This window comes from Ostrea edulis, chromosome 5 (assembly GCF_947568905.1).
Source record: "Ostrea edulis chromosome 5, xbOstEdul1.1, whole genome shotgun sequence".
NCBI lineage: Eukaryota > Metazoa > Mollusca > Bivalvia > Ostreida > Ostreidae > Ostrea > Ostrea edulis.
In genome coordinates, this window is record NC_079168.1 from 45,531,150 (window position 1) to 45,551,320 (window position 20,171).

Sequence of the window (20,171 nt, forward strand, 5' to 3'; positions counted from 1 at the left end):
TGAACTCATACTGCCTCATTAGTAAACTAGCTCTATGAATTATAGTAAATTACGGAAGATAAGCAATAGTAAGCATGATTATTCATTGGCTGACCGATCACTTCATGTTATCTTGAGAGGTAGGATAACTTGATGGATGTGCTAAAATGTATCTTGTTTGTGTCTGCATACTAGTTTTTAGTTGTGGAATTATGACAGAAACATCAACAATTCAGCAGGAAACACTTTAATAAACGACCATTTTATGTGTACTTATTTTAGCAGGATTCAAATTTTAGTAACTCTAGCAGTGAAGCAAGAGTGCTAATTTATGGTTGTGCTAAGATATGAAATTAACTTTTTATCCATTATCATATGCAGAAGAAGCGCTAAATAATGATTACGCCAATAAGTGCATTAGTACACATACAGTAAATTGTACATGTAGCATGCAAATTTTCTGTTCGTTCAGTGTAGGTTTGCAGCCTTTAAATGCTGTTGTTTAGCATATATTATATTTCCAGCATTCAGCAGATCTCCTTATGATCCCAACAACCTATATAGCTTTCTGTAATTGTACATGCAGCTAGCTGAACAATATTCTTTCTTAAAATGTTTATTTGTACTTCATTCAGATGATCAAATATCTCCCCATTTATATGTAACACATACATATACACAAGACCATTAATAATATGAATACACAAATTTCCAGATATATTCATCAATCAAAAGGAAAAATTTGTTTATTGATAGAAATATTAATTTTATGATAACATATCCAACTGTTATAAACAAATTCATTCTATCATGTCTATCAATTGTAAGAGGTAGACTGTACATAGAAATACAAATGGAATAAATTTTCCAAAAGATTTGTGAACATGAGGTGTATCAATCATTGTAAAAATAACATTTTCACCATTAACAATGTACTATTAAATAATAATACTGCAAAGTTCTATCAAATAATAAATAGAGTATAAAATAAACTTGTCAATCATAACGCCCACCTGAGTTCGCTTAGAGACAACATTAGTCTCGTATTCTCTATATTAAATCTGGAAAACTTTGAATCTGCACTTCCAATATTTGTAGTCCAGTTATTGGTGTGTAAAACTGGACTGTATTATGGTTCTACACTGACTTGTCCACAATTTGAAACAAACCTGAATGTAGGAGATATGGTGATGCATGTCCCTTTATTTATAATTCCTGGACCAGTGTTTCTGGTGAACACAATGAGTTAAAATGTCTTCATCCCAATGTTCTTTTCTTTCCTTTTGTAAAGGGTCATAACCTTATTGTTAAAGTGTTGTACATGTATTTGCATGATCACCTCTCCTACAAGGATGCTTTAAATTAAAGTTTCGTTGAAATTGGGGAGGAGGTCAAAAATGGATGAAAAGTTTATAGAAGTTGTAGAGCAGATGGACAAATACAGAAAAGCTTACTCTGGTGAGCTAAAATGACCTGCTAATATTAAGTTATCAACTTGGTAATTCATTAATCAACAACCATGAATAAGCTGATTGTAGCCACAGAAAAAATTCATAAATGCTAATTTTGAACAGTTGCCACGAGGTTGAAAATTGAACTCCCATGCGACTGGTCCAGGAATGACATTGTCGATATCGATCTTCTCCCATGGCTCTAACACAACACCGAGACATATTCAGGAAAGATGTGGCATTTGGTTGAATGTTTAAGGCATACTCAATCCCACGTAAGACATCATTGGTCTTTAATATCAGAAGCATCTCTCTGGGAATCTTGTTGAGTATTTCTGATATTTCTATGAGGTATGTGGCGGCATTGTTCTTTATTTCATTACTCTGAAAGAAAAAAAAAAGATCTTTAATGTCTTAATTTATGAAAAATTGAAAATGGTTACGATACTAATCTTGAAATACTGGCACTGGTATATCATTTTCTAATTTTAGGCTTTTGATCTATGCTGTATTATACTCGCAGTTTTAACTTAAATAAAAAAATAAGTAAGACATTTTTTCAATTCTATTAAAAAGATCCCTGAGAAACAATTTTGAAATGTTTTCTCTAGTATTGATAGTAGACAGAAGGAATATGGTAGTACAAGTTAGTGATGTTTGCTTTTGAGCACCATCACATGACATCATGTTCAATGCTTAATTCATTGGCCCAAATATATTTGTTACTTAACTCTATCTTGTTGATATCATTTTTAGCTCACCCGAGCTATAAGCTCAAGTGAGCTTTTTGGATCGCCTATCGTTTGTCCATCTGTAAACACATTTTTTTACTTCTTCTCCAGATCCACTAGGCCATTTTCAACTTAACTTACAATAAAGCATCCTTGGGTACTGAAGATTTAAAACTCTTTAAATGAAAGGAAAGAGGAAACAATTGAAAAATAGTGAAAATATTTTAGCTCTAAAGTAGGTCAAGGTGCCCCAATTGAGCTGATTGAGGGAGAAATTGTGACCAAATTTCAATGCTTTACTTGCAGAAACATGACCTCTGATGGACAAACGAATGCACGGACAGGGCCATAACATAATATGTCTTGTCTGATGACAGTCATATAAAAACGTGTATATCAATTAACCCCAAATGTTGTATGAAGATTTAGTTTCTTGGCCATTAACTCAAAATTTTATCTGTAACTCCTACTTTTTTACATTGAAAATTGAATTTTGAGGCAAGACATTATAACTTATGTGCAATTTTTAAACTGACAATATCCCAAGACTGTTTTTATTTAGATGTACTCTAAATTTTTACATCATGAAATTTAACATCTTTTAAGTGAAAAAAAGTAATTTATTTTCAATCTAGTAGTATGAAACATTTTAAAATCTATATTGTTAGATGACAATAGTGACTGTGTGTATTTATTCTATGATTGATTTTTGTTGCTGAATTTGTGTTGACACTTTGAAATATAGGAAGTTTATGTAAATAATTCAAAAGTATAATTAAAGTGCAAAAAGCTCAAGCTATAACAAGCGCAATAACCCCTACCGGGTATTTTTCTTTCTATAATTCCCCTTTTATGTTAAAAAAAAACATACTTCCAAAAGAATTGAGAAGACTACAAAACTTGAGTTTAAACTGCATCAAAAGTGTTTTCTACAGAAAATCATATATACAAGAGTTGTAAATTGTTGAGGCTATGGCATAAGAAGATTAATATGGTGTATGCAAATGTGAAAAACTCGCATTATAACCTCAGGAATTATCAAAACAGATGCATTTCTTGGAAAGACTTCACGTACAAGTTATATCAAACCAAAATAATTTTTCTATAAATACCTCCGACTGTGTGATCTGTGACTTGTCTATTCCACTGGTGATGGCATTCCAGGAGCGAGCTGTTACCATGCAGGCAAACAACCCATGCATATCACCACAGTTCAGTTCTCCTGCATACTTTTTAATGCCTTCAAGGTCAGTATTGATTAAGGACATCCACAGTTGACTGTAGTTCACTCGAAATGTATCTGTAAGTGACTGAAATTGTACAGGCTAATTAACTATCGAGATCTTAACAACTCAATTACTAAGAATGTTGCAATGAATTTCATCATTTTACAGAAATGTAACTGCATTTTCAGATGCTCAGATTTGCCTACAGTAGCAAGAATCTCCGGGGGGGGGGGGGGGGGGGGGGGGGGACAAAATGTTCATGCGAGTCACAGACTCTTTGGTCATGGGAATGAAACTCCTAACTAAGGCAATGGTCATGAATGGACAAATTTTCAAGCATCCGTCCATTTTTACTGAGTTTTCACATTTGAGAAGCAGTAGACAATATCTGACAGTTGATTATCTCTGATAAATGGACTTTATATCCAGTTCTCCATGATGATGCAAGAAATAATACCTTGACAGAGTTATTGCTAGATGGTAGGGGTCTAATTATTATATTAAACCATACTTTTTGCCAAAACGGTGGGGGGGGGGGGGGGGGGGGGGGGGGGGGGGGGGGGAGATGACAGCATGATATACCTTGTGAATAATTTGTTTACAGAAAGACAATTTTTTTTATTATATGTATTTAAAATGTCGAGCAATGAATTGCGAGGGGATAATGATTATTCTTGCATGCAGATATATTATAGTGCAGACCAAGTCGGTTCCAATATTTTCTGCAGCTAGATATATTGCATCCATTCAATAATTCTTCAAACCTGATACAATCCATGGTCAAGTAGAACAATCTGTGTTCCATCTTCTGTTTTGTTCACCAAAACGTTTCCAGGATGGGGATCACAGTGAACATATCCCTGGACAAATATCATCTCACTGTACAGCTTTCCTAAGTTCTTTGTGACCTGAAATGGTATGTGAAAATGAACACCACTAGTGCACCTTCATTGCAAAAAGTATACAGATTTGTTCCCTTTAGCTATTCAGTAGATAAGAAGAAAAAAACTTTAAACAAGAGGCCTATGGCCCACATCACTCACCTGAGTGATCTTGGCCCTGCTGTTGTGATTTTCAAAAGATATTTTTCAGTCTTTATTCCCATGAGAAACTTTTGACCCCATTTTGTGGCCCCAACCTAGGCTAGCCCTCAGGGGTCATGATATAACCATGATACAAGGACACAAGGTAAAAAAAAAAGTCATGGTATGAATGAAAGATCCTGCCACAGGGAATCTATATACGAAATATGAAAGTCCAACCTTAAACAGTTGAGGAGATATTACCTAGGTTAACTTTTCTTAAAAGGAGGTCAAAATCCAAGGTCAAGGTTGCAAGGTCAAAAACTTCATACCAAAAGAATGATCTTGTCACCAGGAATGCATACATTAAATATTCTCTATTCAAAGGTTATGAGCAAGGTTGAAGCTTTGGTTAATGTTTTGAAATTTGGTCAAACTCCAAGGTCATGGAGTCAAATATCATGGTATGAAATGAAATTTCTTTCCATACGGAATCTTTATACAAAATATGAAAGCCCTACTTTTAATAGTTCATGAAAAATTACCTAAGTTTGGTTATCTTAAAAGTAGGTCAAATACCAAGGTCAAGTCACAAATTTAAAAACTTTGGTAAGAAGAGAATGGTCTTGTCACAAGGAATGCACATATGAAATATGATAGCCCTTTCTCTCACCATTCAAAACTTATGAGCAAGGTTATAGTTTTGGACAAACAGGACAAAAACAAGAGTACCGCAAATGGTACAACATTGTATCAGTTAATAGGAATGTAGGCAATTGATATGTTTGAATCACTGTATCATAAAATTATGAATTACAGTTCTTAGCATAGTAGTAACACCATTACATTTAAATTAGACAGTTTGATCAAAGATCAGTCCATTGTATTTACAACAATATACAGCAGAAATGAATGTAGAAAGAAGAATGGAACTTCGACGGTTATTTTATCATACAGGGTTCTATTTTTTTTAAGTAGTCTTTCAGACTACTCATAGATGATATGCAGATAGTCTGGGACAGAATTTACTAGCCTCAGACTACCAGACTAGCATTAATGTTGAACCCTGCTTATAGTGGCCCCACCCTACTCTCAGAAGGTCATGATTTGAACAAGCTTCAATCTGCAATACCTGGGGATGCTTGCATATTAACATGAGTATTCATGGCCCTGCTGTTATGGAGAAGATTTTTAATTCTTCCTATATTCCCATGTAAAACTTTGATTCCCTATTGTGGCCCCACTTTACCCCCCCCCCCCCCCCCCCCTCCAAAGATTTTTCCTGTATATCCTAATGTAACATTTTGATGATGATCCCCTATTGTGGCCCAACCCTACCCCCGAGGGCCATGATTTGAACAAACTTGAATCTACACTATGTCAATTTCAACTTTTCTACCCATTCAGTTCTTTAGAAAAAGATTCTAAATGACCCCACCCTATTTTGCTTTTTCTTGATTATCTCCCTTTGGAGGGAGCATGGCCCATCATTTGAACAAACTTGAATCCCCTTCACCCAAGGATGATTTATGCTAAGTTTGATTGAAATTGGCTCAGTGATTCTGGAGGAAGTGAAAAGTTAACGACAACAACAGAAGCCGAACAAATTTTGATCAGAAAAACTCGGGTGAGCTAAAAATTATAAGGGAATGTGTGATTTCAAAATGGGAAATTTATATTCATGATGTATTACAGAACTGATTATATACCTCATTGACATTTATTCCATGTTCTTTCATATAAGCTTTGTTGTCAACCTTTCCTCCCTCACAGAATTCCATGGTCAATACTCTCTCTGATGACAACTCCCAATGAATTTTAGGAACTTTCAAAAAGCGAAAATGTTTGAAAAGTCTCTCCACTCTCTCACAGTTTTGTCCTTCATGGAGGAAGTCAAGTTCTAGTGGAAGATTTCGCTTAGTTTCCTCAGCCAACCACAGATACTGAAAACCTGGGAAAATCCAGGCGATGCAATGAACCAGGAGCTGCAAACAGATGACTCAACTCAATTCTAAAGTCTGAAATCATTAATTTTCATGGTGGGTTAATATTTGTTGGTTTTGTGGTATGAACATACCCAAAATTCAGATGAACAATCACAAAGAAAAGCCATGAATTCAACCATGAATTTAAGACCCCATGAATATGCTACTTTTTTTTATTATAAACCATGAAAATTTGATCCCATGGAAATAAGTGATTCTGCAGTTTATAGTTTTATAAGTCTATATACTCTGTTGAAATTTGAATAATTCTAAATGCATACATGTTAAAACAAGTTCTCTGTCTATATAAACAAAGACTGCTTTCAAATTATAAAGGACTATACAGAGTAACAGTTTTTCTGGGCTCCCATGAAATTCATGATTTTAAAGAGACTGATTCACAGTTCTTCACCTTTTAATGATCAAAATCTACTGTCAAATTTGTTTGAAAGGTTTCACAAAATAATTAGATTATGCATCATCATAGAACCTCATTTTGGGGAGTTTATTGTTTGTTTTGTAAGCAAAGATTGCGGTATGTTAATATTTACGAAATTTTCAAAAGAATGGATATTGATCTGTTTATTATATCTATCATATATCAAGCATTCTTTTGATAAAATCTGTCATCTAAAAGGTCAAAATTTGTGACTTATTATAATTTTACTCTGGCACATTTTTGTTTGAGAGTATTCTCAGAAACCACAAAGGGTATTAAGGAGGAATACTACACCAGAGAGCTTTGATATGGATGAAAAGTGGAGAATATGTACTACAATATTTTGAAGTGGAAAACTTTCAAATTTACTTTATTTAGTCAAAAAATGCAGTTGGTAGAAGGTAATATGAAAAAATATGTGTTTGTGTTTTTGGACCTCCTATTTTGGACTTGCTCATGTTTCCTCATTTTTCATTGAAATCTTATCAAATTTAATGTGAATTTATTAAGACTCACATGTTTTTAATTTTGATTGGATCACACTTATACTTCTATTACAGAGATGTTTCCTAATGAAATGGTCTGAAAGTTGTGATATAGCAGGGACAGATCCAGGAATTGCAGTTACGGGGGGCGCCACTTTATGAGGCCAGGGGGCGAAGCTCCGGATTTTACAAATATTATAGGGTTTGAAATATGTCTCCTACTTAAGTCATTTGTACTATTTTCTATCATTTCTAATAAGGTGAAATCAATAAAATGATGCAAATTTTAAGGGTTTCTGGAACAAAATTAAGTGCTATTGCGCATGTATGAGTGCTTAATTTTCATTGGATAGTAGTTGTTTTTCAATGAATTGCTTTCAAAATTATACTGTATATTCACTGTGATGTTTGATGGATTGGCATGATGAACGTTACTGACCAGGAAGTGTATTCACATTGTATTGATTTTGATTGGATAATGTTTTAACTTGTATAGCTTTCCAATAAATGAAGGCAATAAGGTAAAAAAAATTCCTGTACATAATGTTTATTGAATAATTAAGTGGAACTTATCATTTTAAAACAAATGGCACCACTTTTTAAATGGGTAGGGAGGTGGGCATTTGGGGAACATTCGTAAAGATCTCCTTTACAACTTGCACTTGTTTCTTTCAGAAAACAAGAAGCAGAGGTTCTGCCAAACAAAATTTTTCTGATCACTTAAGTGCACTGGAATAATATAAAGATTGTTTAAGTCTGAGCTTGATGTTCTGTGAAAGAGAAATAACCATTTTATGTCAAAACACTGAAAATAGTGGGAAACATCATCTTTATGATGTGATACATGTAATTTCAAATCTTAAGTCATTTTGATAAAATCAAAAGTAATAAAATTAATTGTGATTCTTGAACAGAAAAAACACTAATAAATTTTTGGGGGAAAAGCATGACTGTCAATTTGGTGGGCAGACAGAGCCTTATACATAGTCTTATACACACCTAGTTCTTTCTTATTATTATAGCAACACACAGAACACTTGATTTGAATGAAATGCTGATGTTTCAATATCACTGATCTTAATATATCACTGATTGTAAACAAAGGGCTTAATATTGATTTAAACTTAAAATTCTAGTGTAAAATAATGAATTACCTCCATGGTTTTAATGTCTACATAAGAATGACCTTTGACCTGAGGATGCTGAATTTTGACAGCAACCTCTGTTCCATCTTTAAGAGTTGCTTTGTGTACTTGGGCCAAAGATGCTGCTCCCAGTGGTTCCTTCTCAAAACTTTCAAAAACATCCTCCACCTGTAAAGGAATGCTACATTTATCAAATTTCCTATTTAAATCTGTATGTGTCCAGGTGTTTGTTTAGCATCATAGTTACTTAGGAATAATTGAAACTTTTTTGTAGTATGAGCTATATAAAAGCCATTCTACAGAAGTTACCCCCATGCTTCTGTTTTCTATATATTCCCCATGATACAAACAACCCAGGCATTTTGTAAAACAAGAGGCCCATGGGCCACATCGCTCACCTGAGTCACCTTGGCCCACATTTAAAGATTTTTCCCTATATATATATTCACATGTAGAACTTTGATCCCTATTGTGGCCCCAGTCTACCCCCGGGGGCCATGATTTTTACAACCTTGAATCTGCACTCTGTCAGGAAGTTTTTTTGTAAATTTGTACTTTCCGGGCCCAATGGTTCTTGAGAAGAAATTTTTTAAAGATTTTCCCTATATATTTGTATGTTAAATTTTATCCCCTACTGTGGCCCCAACCTATCACCGAGGGTCATGGTTTTAACAAACTTGAATCTGCATTATGTCAGGAAGCTTTCATGTAAATTTCAGCTCTTCTGACCCAGTGGTTCTTGAGAAGAAGACTTTTAAATGATCCCACCCTATTTTTGCATTTTTGTGATTATTTCCCCTTTGAAAGGGCATGGCCTTTCATTTGAACAAACTTGAAAGCCTTCACCCAAGGATGCTTTCTGCCAAGTTTGGTTGAAATTGGCCCAGTGATTCTGGAGAAGAAGTTGAAAATGTGAAAAGTTTACAGACAGACAGACAACAGGTGATCAGAAAAAGTCACTTGAGCTTTCAGGTCAGGTGAGCTAATAATAGAGAGAAGGGTGAAAAGATTTATGCTGATTACCTTTCCATACAAAGCAAGCCTCTTTGTGACATAATAAACAGTGAACCAGCCAAGGATCATTACTGACAAAGCATTGTTGAGTGTTAATATCAATATACATTAGATCATCCTTTAAGTTAATAGTTGATTTGCAGTCATGGGACTAATTCATCCTCTTTGATTGTTTTTTTAACTGAGTTTTTGTCTTCTTTTTTTAACTCTGAAACTGTAGTCATTACTCATTACTGTTCTAATATTCTATAAATATTAAATCTTCTATGCAGTATTCAAATTAATTATTTGAAGAGTTCTTGAACTGAATTGTTGTGCAAATCAAATGAATTGATGATATCTTCAAATAATTAAAGATATCTTCAATTATTTGAGTTTATGTTAATTTGGCATCCCATAGTATTCAAATGCATCATCAATTCCAGTGTTTAACTTTAACATGAATAAAATTTACTTGAATCAGTTAACTGACTGACTTTCAGTATCACTGTGGCTTTCTGTCTCAGCCATTTTGATTTCCACATACATAGTATATATACATCAAGAAACCATTGGAATAAATCCGAGTAATTTCATAATAAATAAAATGTAACACCCACCCACCCTAAACACTAACTGTAGAATTTATTTTATCGATATTAGCAGTTCAGATTTTTCAGTTTAATAATACAAGCATCTTTATGTTAAGGAAATTCTAGTGTTGTACTGATCCAGAACAAACAAGAGGTACTGTGAGCAATGCTCACTAAGAATACCCCCCGATTACCCCAATCTCCCAAAGGGTGTTGGTAATAGGTATAAACTACCTCTTTTCTGAGTGTAAAAAACAAATGGCATGACAAACCGAACCATATTGCTACTTTGGTATCCAGTGCGCTTGACCTTTGACCTTTTGACCCCAAAATCGATAGGGAACATTTTCATCCCATGGGTAGTCCATATGTATGATATGGTGACTGTAGGTGGAAAGGATAACGCTTTAGAGCCCGGAAACCATATTGCTACTTTGATGTCCAGTGCGCGTGACCTTTGACCTTTTGACCCCAAAATCGATAGGGAATATTTTCATCCCATGGGTAGTCCATATGTATGATATGGTGACTGTAGGTGGAAAGTATAACGCTTTAGAGCCTAGAAACCATATTGCTACTTCGATGTCCAGTGCGCGTGACCTTTGACCTTTTGACCCCAAAATCGATAGGGAATATTTTCATCCCATGGGTAGTCCATATGTATGATATGGTGACTGTAGGTGGAAAGGATAACGCTTTAGAGCCTAGAAACCATATTGCTACTTCGCTGTCCAGTGCGTGTGACCTATGACCTTTTGACCCCAAAATCAATAGGGAACATCTTCATCCCATGGGTAGTCCATATGTATGATATGGTGACTGTAGGTGGAAAGGATAACGCTTTAGAGCCCGGAAACCATATTGCTACTTCGATGTCCAGTGCGCTTGACCTTTTGACCCCAAAATCAATAGGGAACATCTTCATCCCATGGGTAGTTCATATGTATCATATGGTGACTGTAGGTGGAAAGTATAACGCTTTAGAGCCCGGAAACCATATTGCTACTTCGATGTCCAGTGCGCTTGACCTTTGACCTTTTGACCCCAAAATCGATAGGGAACATCTTCATCCCATGGGTAGTCCATATGTATGATATGGTGACTGTAGGTGGAAAGGATAACGCTTTAGAGTCCGGAAACCATATTGCTACTTCGATGTCCAGTGCACTTGACTTTTGACCTTTTGACCCCAAAATCGATAGGGAACATCTTCATCCCATGGGTAGTCCATATATATGATATGGTGATGGTAGGTGGAAAGGATAATGCTTTAGAGTCCGGAAACCATTGCGTCTACAGACGGACGGACGGACGGACAACCTGATTCCAGTATACCCCCCCCCCCCCCACAACTTGTTGCGGGGGGTATAACAATGCTTTAATACTGTATTAACCCAGACATTTAACATATTAAAGTCATGTAGTTTTAACTTGTTTCAAATCTTTTTCTAAAAGGCATATGGAAAAAATGTGTAATGATATAAAGATGAGTTTTTTCGGAATAGCTGGATCAGTATTACCTTGACCCAAAATTACCTCTTTATCATATCATAAATATATACAAATAATGTATCTAAACTTACTGGTATATATGCGTATAAGTATATGTACTCATAGGTAAATTTCTCACCATACAAACAAAGCTATAGATTTCGAAATGCTATTTTTGTATGTCTGTGAGAATGAATAAAGATTCTGGCAAAAATTACCTTCATTTTCAAATCTTCCTCAAAGACTCTCTTCAGCTCCTCAACATCAGACTGTGGGGCTTTGTCATGTAAAACCTTCATAGTGTTCACATATTCTTTTGGCAGAAGATATTCTAGTGACCCAACATGCTGTCCAACTTTAATGAAAGCTCCTCCATTTGTGCAGCACATATCTCTCAAACGCAAAGCTGACCTCAAATGAATCTAAAACAAGAACAAATCTGAAAAAATACATACATGTACTGATAAACATATTCATAATACAGTATCATAAACTGAACATATTTCACAAGGCTTTATTTCTGTGATCTTTTCTTGTCAAATTTATCCAGCAAAACATAATTTTCACAAGTGTTCAAATTGTTTGTTACTTTGTATATATACAAATTATTCACATAAGCCTCATTTTCACATCAAGACAATCTCACAAATTCATGCAAGATAATAAAGCTCTCATGAATAAAAAGGGATTTACAGTACATATATTTATCATGCCAGTAAACAAATTACTAGATGTGTTATAATCTCCAATGATTATTTTGAGATAATTTATGGTCTATCATTTTCTTTTAATTAATTACAGATTTCAGAAAGAGCATTATACAATATATGAAGTGAAGTCTCAAATTCTCTGAAATATTATTATGTCAGAGCAAAAATCTTAATATCAGAAAATTATTTCACTAATTTATATAGCTGTTTAACACAGAAGAACCCAAAGAACTAAAAACTGACTAGTTATGACATAAAATTGGCTAAAAGGATCAAGTTTGTCAAGTCTACTGAAGTACCAGCAAACTGAATTAGATACTGTATAAGGGGAAAATAACCTGCGGTGAAAATATTCACTATATTCATGGTCTAGATAAATTCGCGAATTCAATAACCATGAATAAGTTTTATTGAAAAGAGGTATCCTTATTTTTAAGTTCACTTAGGCTACCTGAAAATATTGGGATTTTACATAGACAGTATACAAGACACCTCATCTACAAATGAAGCTATTTATAATTACAAAATGTGGAGCCAACTATATTGTTGTTTGATCAATAAAAACACAGGTAGCCTCCACATGGATTCACACGCATGTAACAGTCCCCCGCGTACCCTTACATATAAGTACATCCAGGATTAATCGCCTGATGTAACAGTCCCCCGCGTACCCTTACATATAAGTACATCCAGGATTAATCGCCTGATGTAACAGTCCCCCGCGTACCCTTACATATAAGTACATCCAGGATTAATCGCCTGATGTGTTAATATGTTTGTGTAATCCATGCTTTTATTTTTCAATTTTGTATGTCATTATGAACTTTACAGTGACGAAACGAAAATGTATCTCAATATATTAACATGAACGTGATGAAGTAACACACTAAACTGGCACTAATGAATGACTGGATTAATGCCTCTTTTTGTTTGCCTAATTCTACGCCAAAACCCCTGAATGTTCTAGTATTTAAACCCCTAAGAGTTGTTTAGCTACTAAATTGAATACAGCTCACTACACAATGGCTTATCTTCAGGGGGGAAAAATTGGAGTTGTCTCTCTTTGATACAACACGCTGTGTTAAAAAGGGGAAGGTTTAGTAATTCAAATCCGCGATTGCCGAATTCATGAACCCGCGATTGTGTCTAAAAAAAAAAAAAAAAGAAATTTACAACCTATGAAATTAATCCCCTACACAGAAGTATTTTATTTCTCAATGGACCCAGTGAACAAAACTGCTATATATATAGTTTGGCTTCATTACCTCTGATTTGAGTTTCTCATACTCTGGACAATCATAGTCTAGTCCTCTTAGATTGATTTTATAATCTGCAACAAGTCTCACTGCCTGTGTAAAGAAAAGAAATCTGATCAAAGTTTGTCCATCATGTTAACTATTCATGGGCAGAAAGATAAACAGAGAGCTTGATATCTCTGTATGAAAATGCCAATAGGTAAAAGCATCCAGACAGATAGAAAACGTGCTCAGTCTTACTGTGTTATCTATCATGCTTTATCACAATGTTGGTATACACACTCGAACATCATTACTCATCAGGTACTATCCACTTGATGTTGACCATGTGAACTTTTCGAGATTTAATTTTCTTTGTCTTAGGCTATATGAATGTGTCAAACTCATACTAAAATATCCTATTCCTCATGTAGTCACATCTTAGTATAAATTCAAGCTTGTTCTCACATATTCTGAGACTTCAAGAGATTCCTTTCTATGTTAAAGTAAGACAACTCAAGTGAATGCTGTGGCTCATGGACATGTTACTATCATACTCATAATACTGTATATTAAGAAAACTTTAAGTGATCGAGAATTCGAGAGTCAAGTCAAATCAGGAATTAAAGGTCTGACTACTATGGTACAGATTTTACAGTAACCGTAATGCATGGCATTGTTTTGCCACTTTGTCCTTCATATTTTCAGGTAATAGACATGATTTCAACACACAACTTTACCTTGCATAAAGAAAAATCTTTTTTTTTAAAGAATTTATGTATTTATTTGTTTTACACAAAGCATTGTTTCCTTGGTATGTCTCTAGATTATATTCTTAAAATTAGTCTCATCGTCAAGTCCAAATGAATCATAAATCTTATCTATTAGTAGTGGAATTATATCTCCAAAACAAAGCGTAGGTGGAGGGTTAAATTAAACAAAGTTTCACCTTACATCCGAGTTAGACCCAGGCATTCACTGTTATGCAGGTAAGGTCCAAGTCATATCCTTTACGTATACGCTACCACCACTTTGAGAGATCAAGAGTGAAAAACAATGAAATATCTTTTACAGGATCCAAATTTCACTTCGAGAGATCGAGCATTTGACCCCCTTATGTGGCCCCACCCTACCCTCGGGGGCCATGATCTGAACATATTTGAATATACTCATATGGTTCTTGAGAAGATTTTTAAAGATTTTCCCTATATATTCGCATGTAAAATTTGATCCCCTATTGTGGACCCACCCTACCCCCAGGGGTCATAATTTTAACAATTTGAATCTCCACTTTGTCAGGAAGCTTTCATGTAAATTTTAGCTTTTCTGGTCCAGTGGTTCTTGAGAAGAAGATTTTTAAATGGCCCCACCCTAATTTTGCATTTTTGTTTTTATCTCCTCTTTGAAGGGAACATGGCCCTTCATTTCACCAAACTTAAATCCCCTTCACCCGAGGATGATTTCTTCCAAGTTTGATTGGCCCTGTGCTTCTGGAGAAGATTTTCTTATATATAAGCATATAAAACTTTGAATAATCAATTATATGTTTCAAAATATTGAATCCAAGGGCAATAACTCTGTTTTCATTAAATTACTTATCAAGTCCATTATGTGATAGATTTATTTTATTTTTCACAAACATTTGTATATTATTTTTTAAAGAAACAGTTTCATGAAATTGTTATGAATACTATTATATCATTTCAACCAGTTTTTGTGAAATTTTGATAATGCTGTTTAAGGAAAATTGCAATTTTCTGATATTGATATTGATACCGATATACATATGCTAATTGATAAATTTTTTATTAATACTGCAACATATTTATTTTATCATTTTCATTGGTTACTAAGATATACTATTTGAAGAATCAATAATCAAATATAAGATTGAACGTATAATTCTAAAGGAGTGGAATTACCTTAATTGAAAAAGCCTGGTATTACTAAAAATATGAAAACTTACTGCCCATGCTGCTCGACCAAATCTGACAACACCAATAGTAGAAACATCCCAGTCATTCTTCTGCAGTAGATAACCCGTTGTTCCAATGGCTCCTCCAAAAATTCCATATTTTGTTATCATCCACAACTTTCTAAAAGTCATGTTTTTATCTGGAAAGACATTACTAGATTGTGATAATGAATTTGTGTCAGTTCACTCTAAGAACAAAGTAGGAGAATTTAAGGGCCTGATGTGGACCCCATTTTCACTTAAATTTTTTTTTATATAATCACAATCCTTAATGTAAGTGTCTAAAGCCACAACATTTTTGCAGATTTCAACTAACCCCATGGATGAACTTGCTGACAATGACTCATAATTCAGTTTTTGGTATTTTATTTAGGCAAAAAAAAAAATATGTGTGTTTAAAAAATATATGTGTGTTTAATATGGTAACCTGCTGAAAAAAGATAGTGTCAGTAGGTCGGATTTTTTAATTTTTATTTATTCATTTATTTCTATTTTTTATTTTATTTTTTTATTATTTTTTTTTTTGGTTATTTAGTGTATTTGTTGATCGTCTTGGCAGTTTTGAAAAACCTCATCAACCACTAGGGATAGTGTTATCTCGCTCAATTTCCCCACAACTTTACATTCATTGTTCTTTAGTTGCTTGGTTACATTTAACGTCTCACTCGAGACTGTTTCACTCATATGAAGACGTCACCATTGCCGGTGAAGGGCTGCACAATTTTGGCCTATGCTCGGTACTTATGGCCTTTGAGCAGGAAGGGTACTTTGTCATGCCACAAATACTGTGACACGGGGCCTCAGTTTTTGCGGTCTCATCAGAAGGACTGCCCTATTAAATGGCCTTTTATGTCAAGCAAGGGGTACTGAGGACTGGATCCCCATGGGTTCTTTACATTGAAGTCATGATATTGGTTGAAAATATCTATAAATGCCGTGGAATTTTGGAATGGTGTAATAACACTTATCGACTCTTTCAGGTGGGCACATTCTTTGAAGGTAAGAGATAAAACAATCAATGTTTTCACTGAACCCCCAAAAGTTGAGTAATAGCGGGTTTGGTTTCGGGAGGAGACAAAATTTCCGGAATATTATATTTTTTCCCAAAAAATTTTTTGGGTCAGGTGAAAATATAGGGTTGGTCGGGTGACGGTAAACACACTTTTTTTTTTTTGCCTTATAAGAATTTTTTTCATTGTTTTCTTCTTTCAAAAAAGCCATAAAGCTATTTAGCTTTTCAAAACTATAATAGCTTGATACATATGTAACGGGAATCTTGGCCACGGGAACCCAAATTATGAATAAGGGTCACATTGACCAAAATTCTATAACCAGAACCAGTATATCAGGGGCAATAAATCAAATGATCGAATGCCCTGTTAACACTGGCTCTAGCAAAATTCAACCCAGGTATCGTTATTCCTCAACTATGGTCAACACATCCAAATGAAAACACCAGAAAAGAGTTTACAATTTATAAATGATTTAGGATTGATTGATATAGTTCAAGAATAACGATACCTGGGTTGAATTTTACTAGAGCCAATGTTAACAGGGCATTCGATCATCTGAGTTATTGCCCCTATATACTGGTTCTGGTTATAGAAATTTGGTCAATGTGACCCTTATACAGAATTTGGGTTCCCCTGGCCAAGATCCCTGTTACAAAATTTTGGTGCCATGACCAGGATCTTTATCTCCTGGCAGGCATTTTCACCTGTCAGTTCCAGGGGCTGGTCTACGGCACCAAATGTAACAGGAAGGGAGAATATGCAACAGACCAGACAGGGATTCGAACCCGGGCCTCCTGAATCTCTAGTCAGGTGCTCTACCAACTGAGCTAACTGGCCACCAGCGATCAAATCCGGCTTACCACTACACATGTATAAAGATTATACTGGATCTGTGTATATGTACTATTTTTATACAAAAGTTGCAGCTGATACAGGTGTGTAAAATATGTAAGTTTGAGAGGTAGGCTAGTGTGTTCTCTATGTTTTCTGAAGCAATAGATGCTTCAAATTTGTAAAATTTTGGCCAAAAATAAGAAAATTCTAAATTTTCATTACCTTTGTGACCTAGCTTTCTGTGAACTTTGAAGTTGTTATTTGTTAAAACTTCTATTTATTTTATGATAGACATGATCTGGGTTACTAAATAATAATCTATATATTTTTTCTATGATGACTTAAATTCTCAAAATGGAGGCCATATATATTTAAAAGTTTCCTTTTATAGATCTTTCCGAAATCGTGTTCTGCAAAAGTTTCAAAAAAGCATATAGAAATTTATGAACACAATCTTATCTCTTAAATCATATGGCTGATACTTATATCTATTGGCTTCATAATGGCTCCATAAGTCTTTCTTATACTTATGGGCCTTGACCATATTTTATATGTGTTTCGAAGAAATAAACTATGGTCTATCTTAACACACTTAGTTTACAGAATGTCTAAGGTTGTTCTCCTAGATACATTGGATAGCTAACACATCAATATAAGATGTAAAGAACTCATTCATAAATCATAATAAAATGATCCAAAATATTTTCAACAATTTGCCATTGAAATCTCGCACAGCTCATTCCCTGAAATGATTCTTGACAAGGGTTACATGCAATACTGATTCACATTCAATGGGTCTTTAAAAAAAAAAAAATACTTGACAGCAGTATAGTCCATAACACTGGTACGTACTGCAAGCTCTTATGACAAAAGCTTGTGAAAAAGTTGGAGCTAAAGCTGCACATTTGTCAGGAAAATAATTTAGTCAAAATCCAATAAGTCCCTCATTAAAAGTGGTGGAGACCTCGCGACGTTACATCTCCTTAATCTTGGATTACAAACTTGTAAACGTAGATAATCTCAATTTCATCCGGCTAGTCTTTTGGTCCCCTACACAATGCAATGCATTGCAACAAGCCTAATATATAATAAAAAGTAAATACCATGGCAAGATGATAAATGTGTGATGCAAGGTCTCTGTTTTGATGTCATAATACAACTGAAGCAGTAGCGGATCTAAGGTAAATTAGGAGTTGACGGATGAGTCTATCATACACATAAATGACGATGAAAATCAACCTTGAAATTCATTTTACTGTACACATATCTACAAAAACCTTTGACATCAAATGATTATGACTGCAACTTGAATAATCAAAATAATTCTAGACTTGTCTTTAAAAGGATAGTTGGTAAAATGGGTAGTAAAAACCGGGCCGGGCCGGGTCACCTTCGTAATCAGAATTTTTTTAGTTTTCTTCGTTACTTTATTTTCGTTTGATGTGAAGCTTCTTAATCTTAATCTGGATGATACATTGGGTTTTCACTATAAAAATTACGGCATAATTTTGCTTCACTGTGAAAATATCAACGATTGTTTATTTCAGGTTGGTAAAATGGGTAGCAAGAAAAAATACACATTTTTCTGTGATTACAACTAAGATATGTTACACAACAATGAAACTAGACATAATTTAGATAAATATTATGACAATTTATCACCAAAATACTGCAGTACCTGTTATGTGAGTCTTATATATTTGATATTTACGATTTATTAAACCCGGGTCAAAAGGAAACCGGACACGGGTAACCCTTGGCCGAATATTAAAATTCCAAATAAACTGAAGGTGTTAGCTATCACTTTCATCTTCAACGCATCTCACAATTACGGTTAATTAATCAAAAACAGTAGCAACTAAATCAGAATAAATAATGCCGCCCTGGGTCAACCACATCCGGTTTCCTCTTGGCCCAGGTTTGGAAAAATCGCCGATAAGTAAAATAAAAGGCATTGAAATGGTCAAATAATGCATTGAGTATCAAATTCAACTCTCTATGAATTGTAAAAATGCAAGGTTTTCGGTAGTAGGTGCATAATTTACAGAAAATATGCAATAATGTGTGTTCTGGTCTCACTACCCATTTTACCAACCAGATTTTATACAATCATTGCATTCTTTATCTGTAGGTAATATTATGTGCTAAATTTTGTACCGAAGACTAAATGTATCATAAAGAATATATTCTGTAAGTTTCAAAACAAGCAAAGATATATCAACGAAGAAAACTAAAGAAATCGGTTTACGAAGGTGACCCGGCCCAGCCCGGCCCGGTTTTTACACCCATTTTACCAACTATCGTTTTATTACATATGACTGATTATGAGTGATACCCCATGAGGCCCTTAAATTGGACATAAATAATTCCAATTCTATTAGTTCTATGTTGAATCGTGTTGCAGAATAAAATATCAGATGGCCATATAACATTCATATTTCCATTGTGAAAGAGCCGGGGAAGCTGTAGCTGTTGCTACCTAATATCCGAATTTACTCAGACCAATACAAAGTTGTTTTTTAAAAAAAAACTTATAAAAACCCTGATTTATAAAATTTGTAGTTAGATATAAATATTTACTGTAATATAATAGGACTTTTAGTCATACATTGTCAGTATTCATCTAAAGTCAATACTTACCAAACTGTCTGTTGCATAATTTGTCCACGAATTTGTCATTGAAGGCCTAATGGAGTATAGATAAGTCAACGCAAGACTGTTTCGTTCACAGATTAAATTCTTCAGTAACATTACGTTACATCTTATTTACATGAATTTTGATTGAATAAGAATGTAAAGATTGTTTTTGATCATGGTGTAAATTGTGTAGATTTCCATTGTTTGTAAGGCAAATATTTGTCACG

General features: G+C 34.4%; 1 protein-coding gene across 6 annotated transcripts; it reads right to left on the reverse strand.

The window, feature by feature from the left end:
• Positions 1-579: 579 nt before the first annotated feature.
• Positions 580-20,109, reverse strand: LOC125650270 (aarF domain-containing protein kinase 1-like). 6 transcript variants are annotated; one of them, XM_048878412.2, is made up of 9 exons: positions 19,948-20,109; positions 15,452-15,600; positions 13,516-13,599; positions 11,759-11,962; positions 8,473-8,631; positions 6,119-6,394; positions 4,152-4,295; positions 3,274-3,471; positions 580-1,814 (listed from the first exon to the last, which is right to left on the reverse strand). In XM_048878412.2, exons 2-9 carry the CDS (start codon positions 15,590-15,592, stop codon positions 1,470-1,472), a joined length of 1,551 nt encoding a protein of 516 aa, XP_048734369.1. In that variant the 5' UTR covers positions 15,593-15,600; positions 19,948-20,109; the 3' UTR covers positions 580-1,469. The 6 variants fall into 6 exon arrangements, with proteins under 6 accessions (XP_048734369.1, XP_048734375.1, XP_048734373.1 ...); XM_048878418.2 differs by lacking the exon at positions 19,948-20,109 and adding an exon at positions 14,435-14,515 and having other exon boundaries at positions 15,452-15,575; XM_048878416.2 differs by lacking the exon at positions 19,948-20,109 and adding an exon at positions 13,747-14,515 and having other exon boundaries at positions 15,452-15,575.
• Between the last annotated feature and the right edge of the window lie 62 nt (positions 20,110-20,171).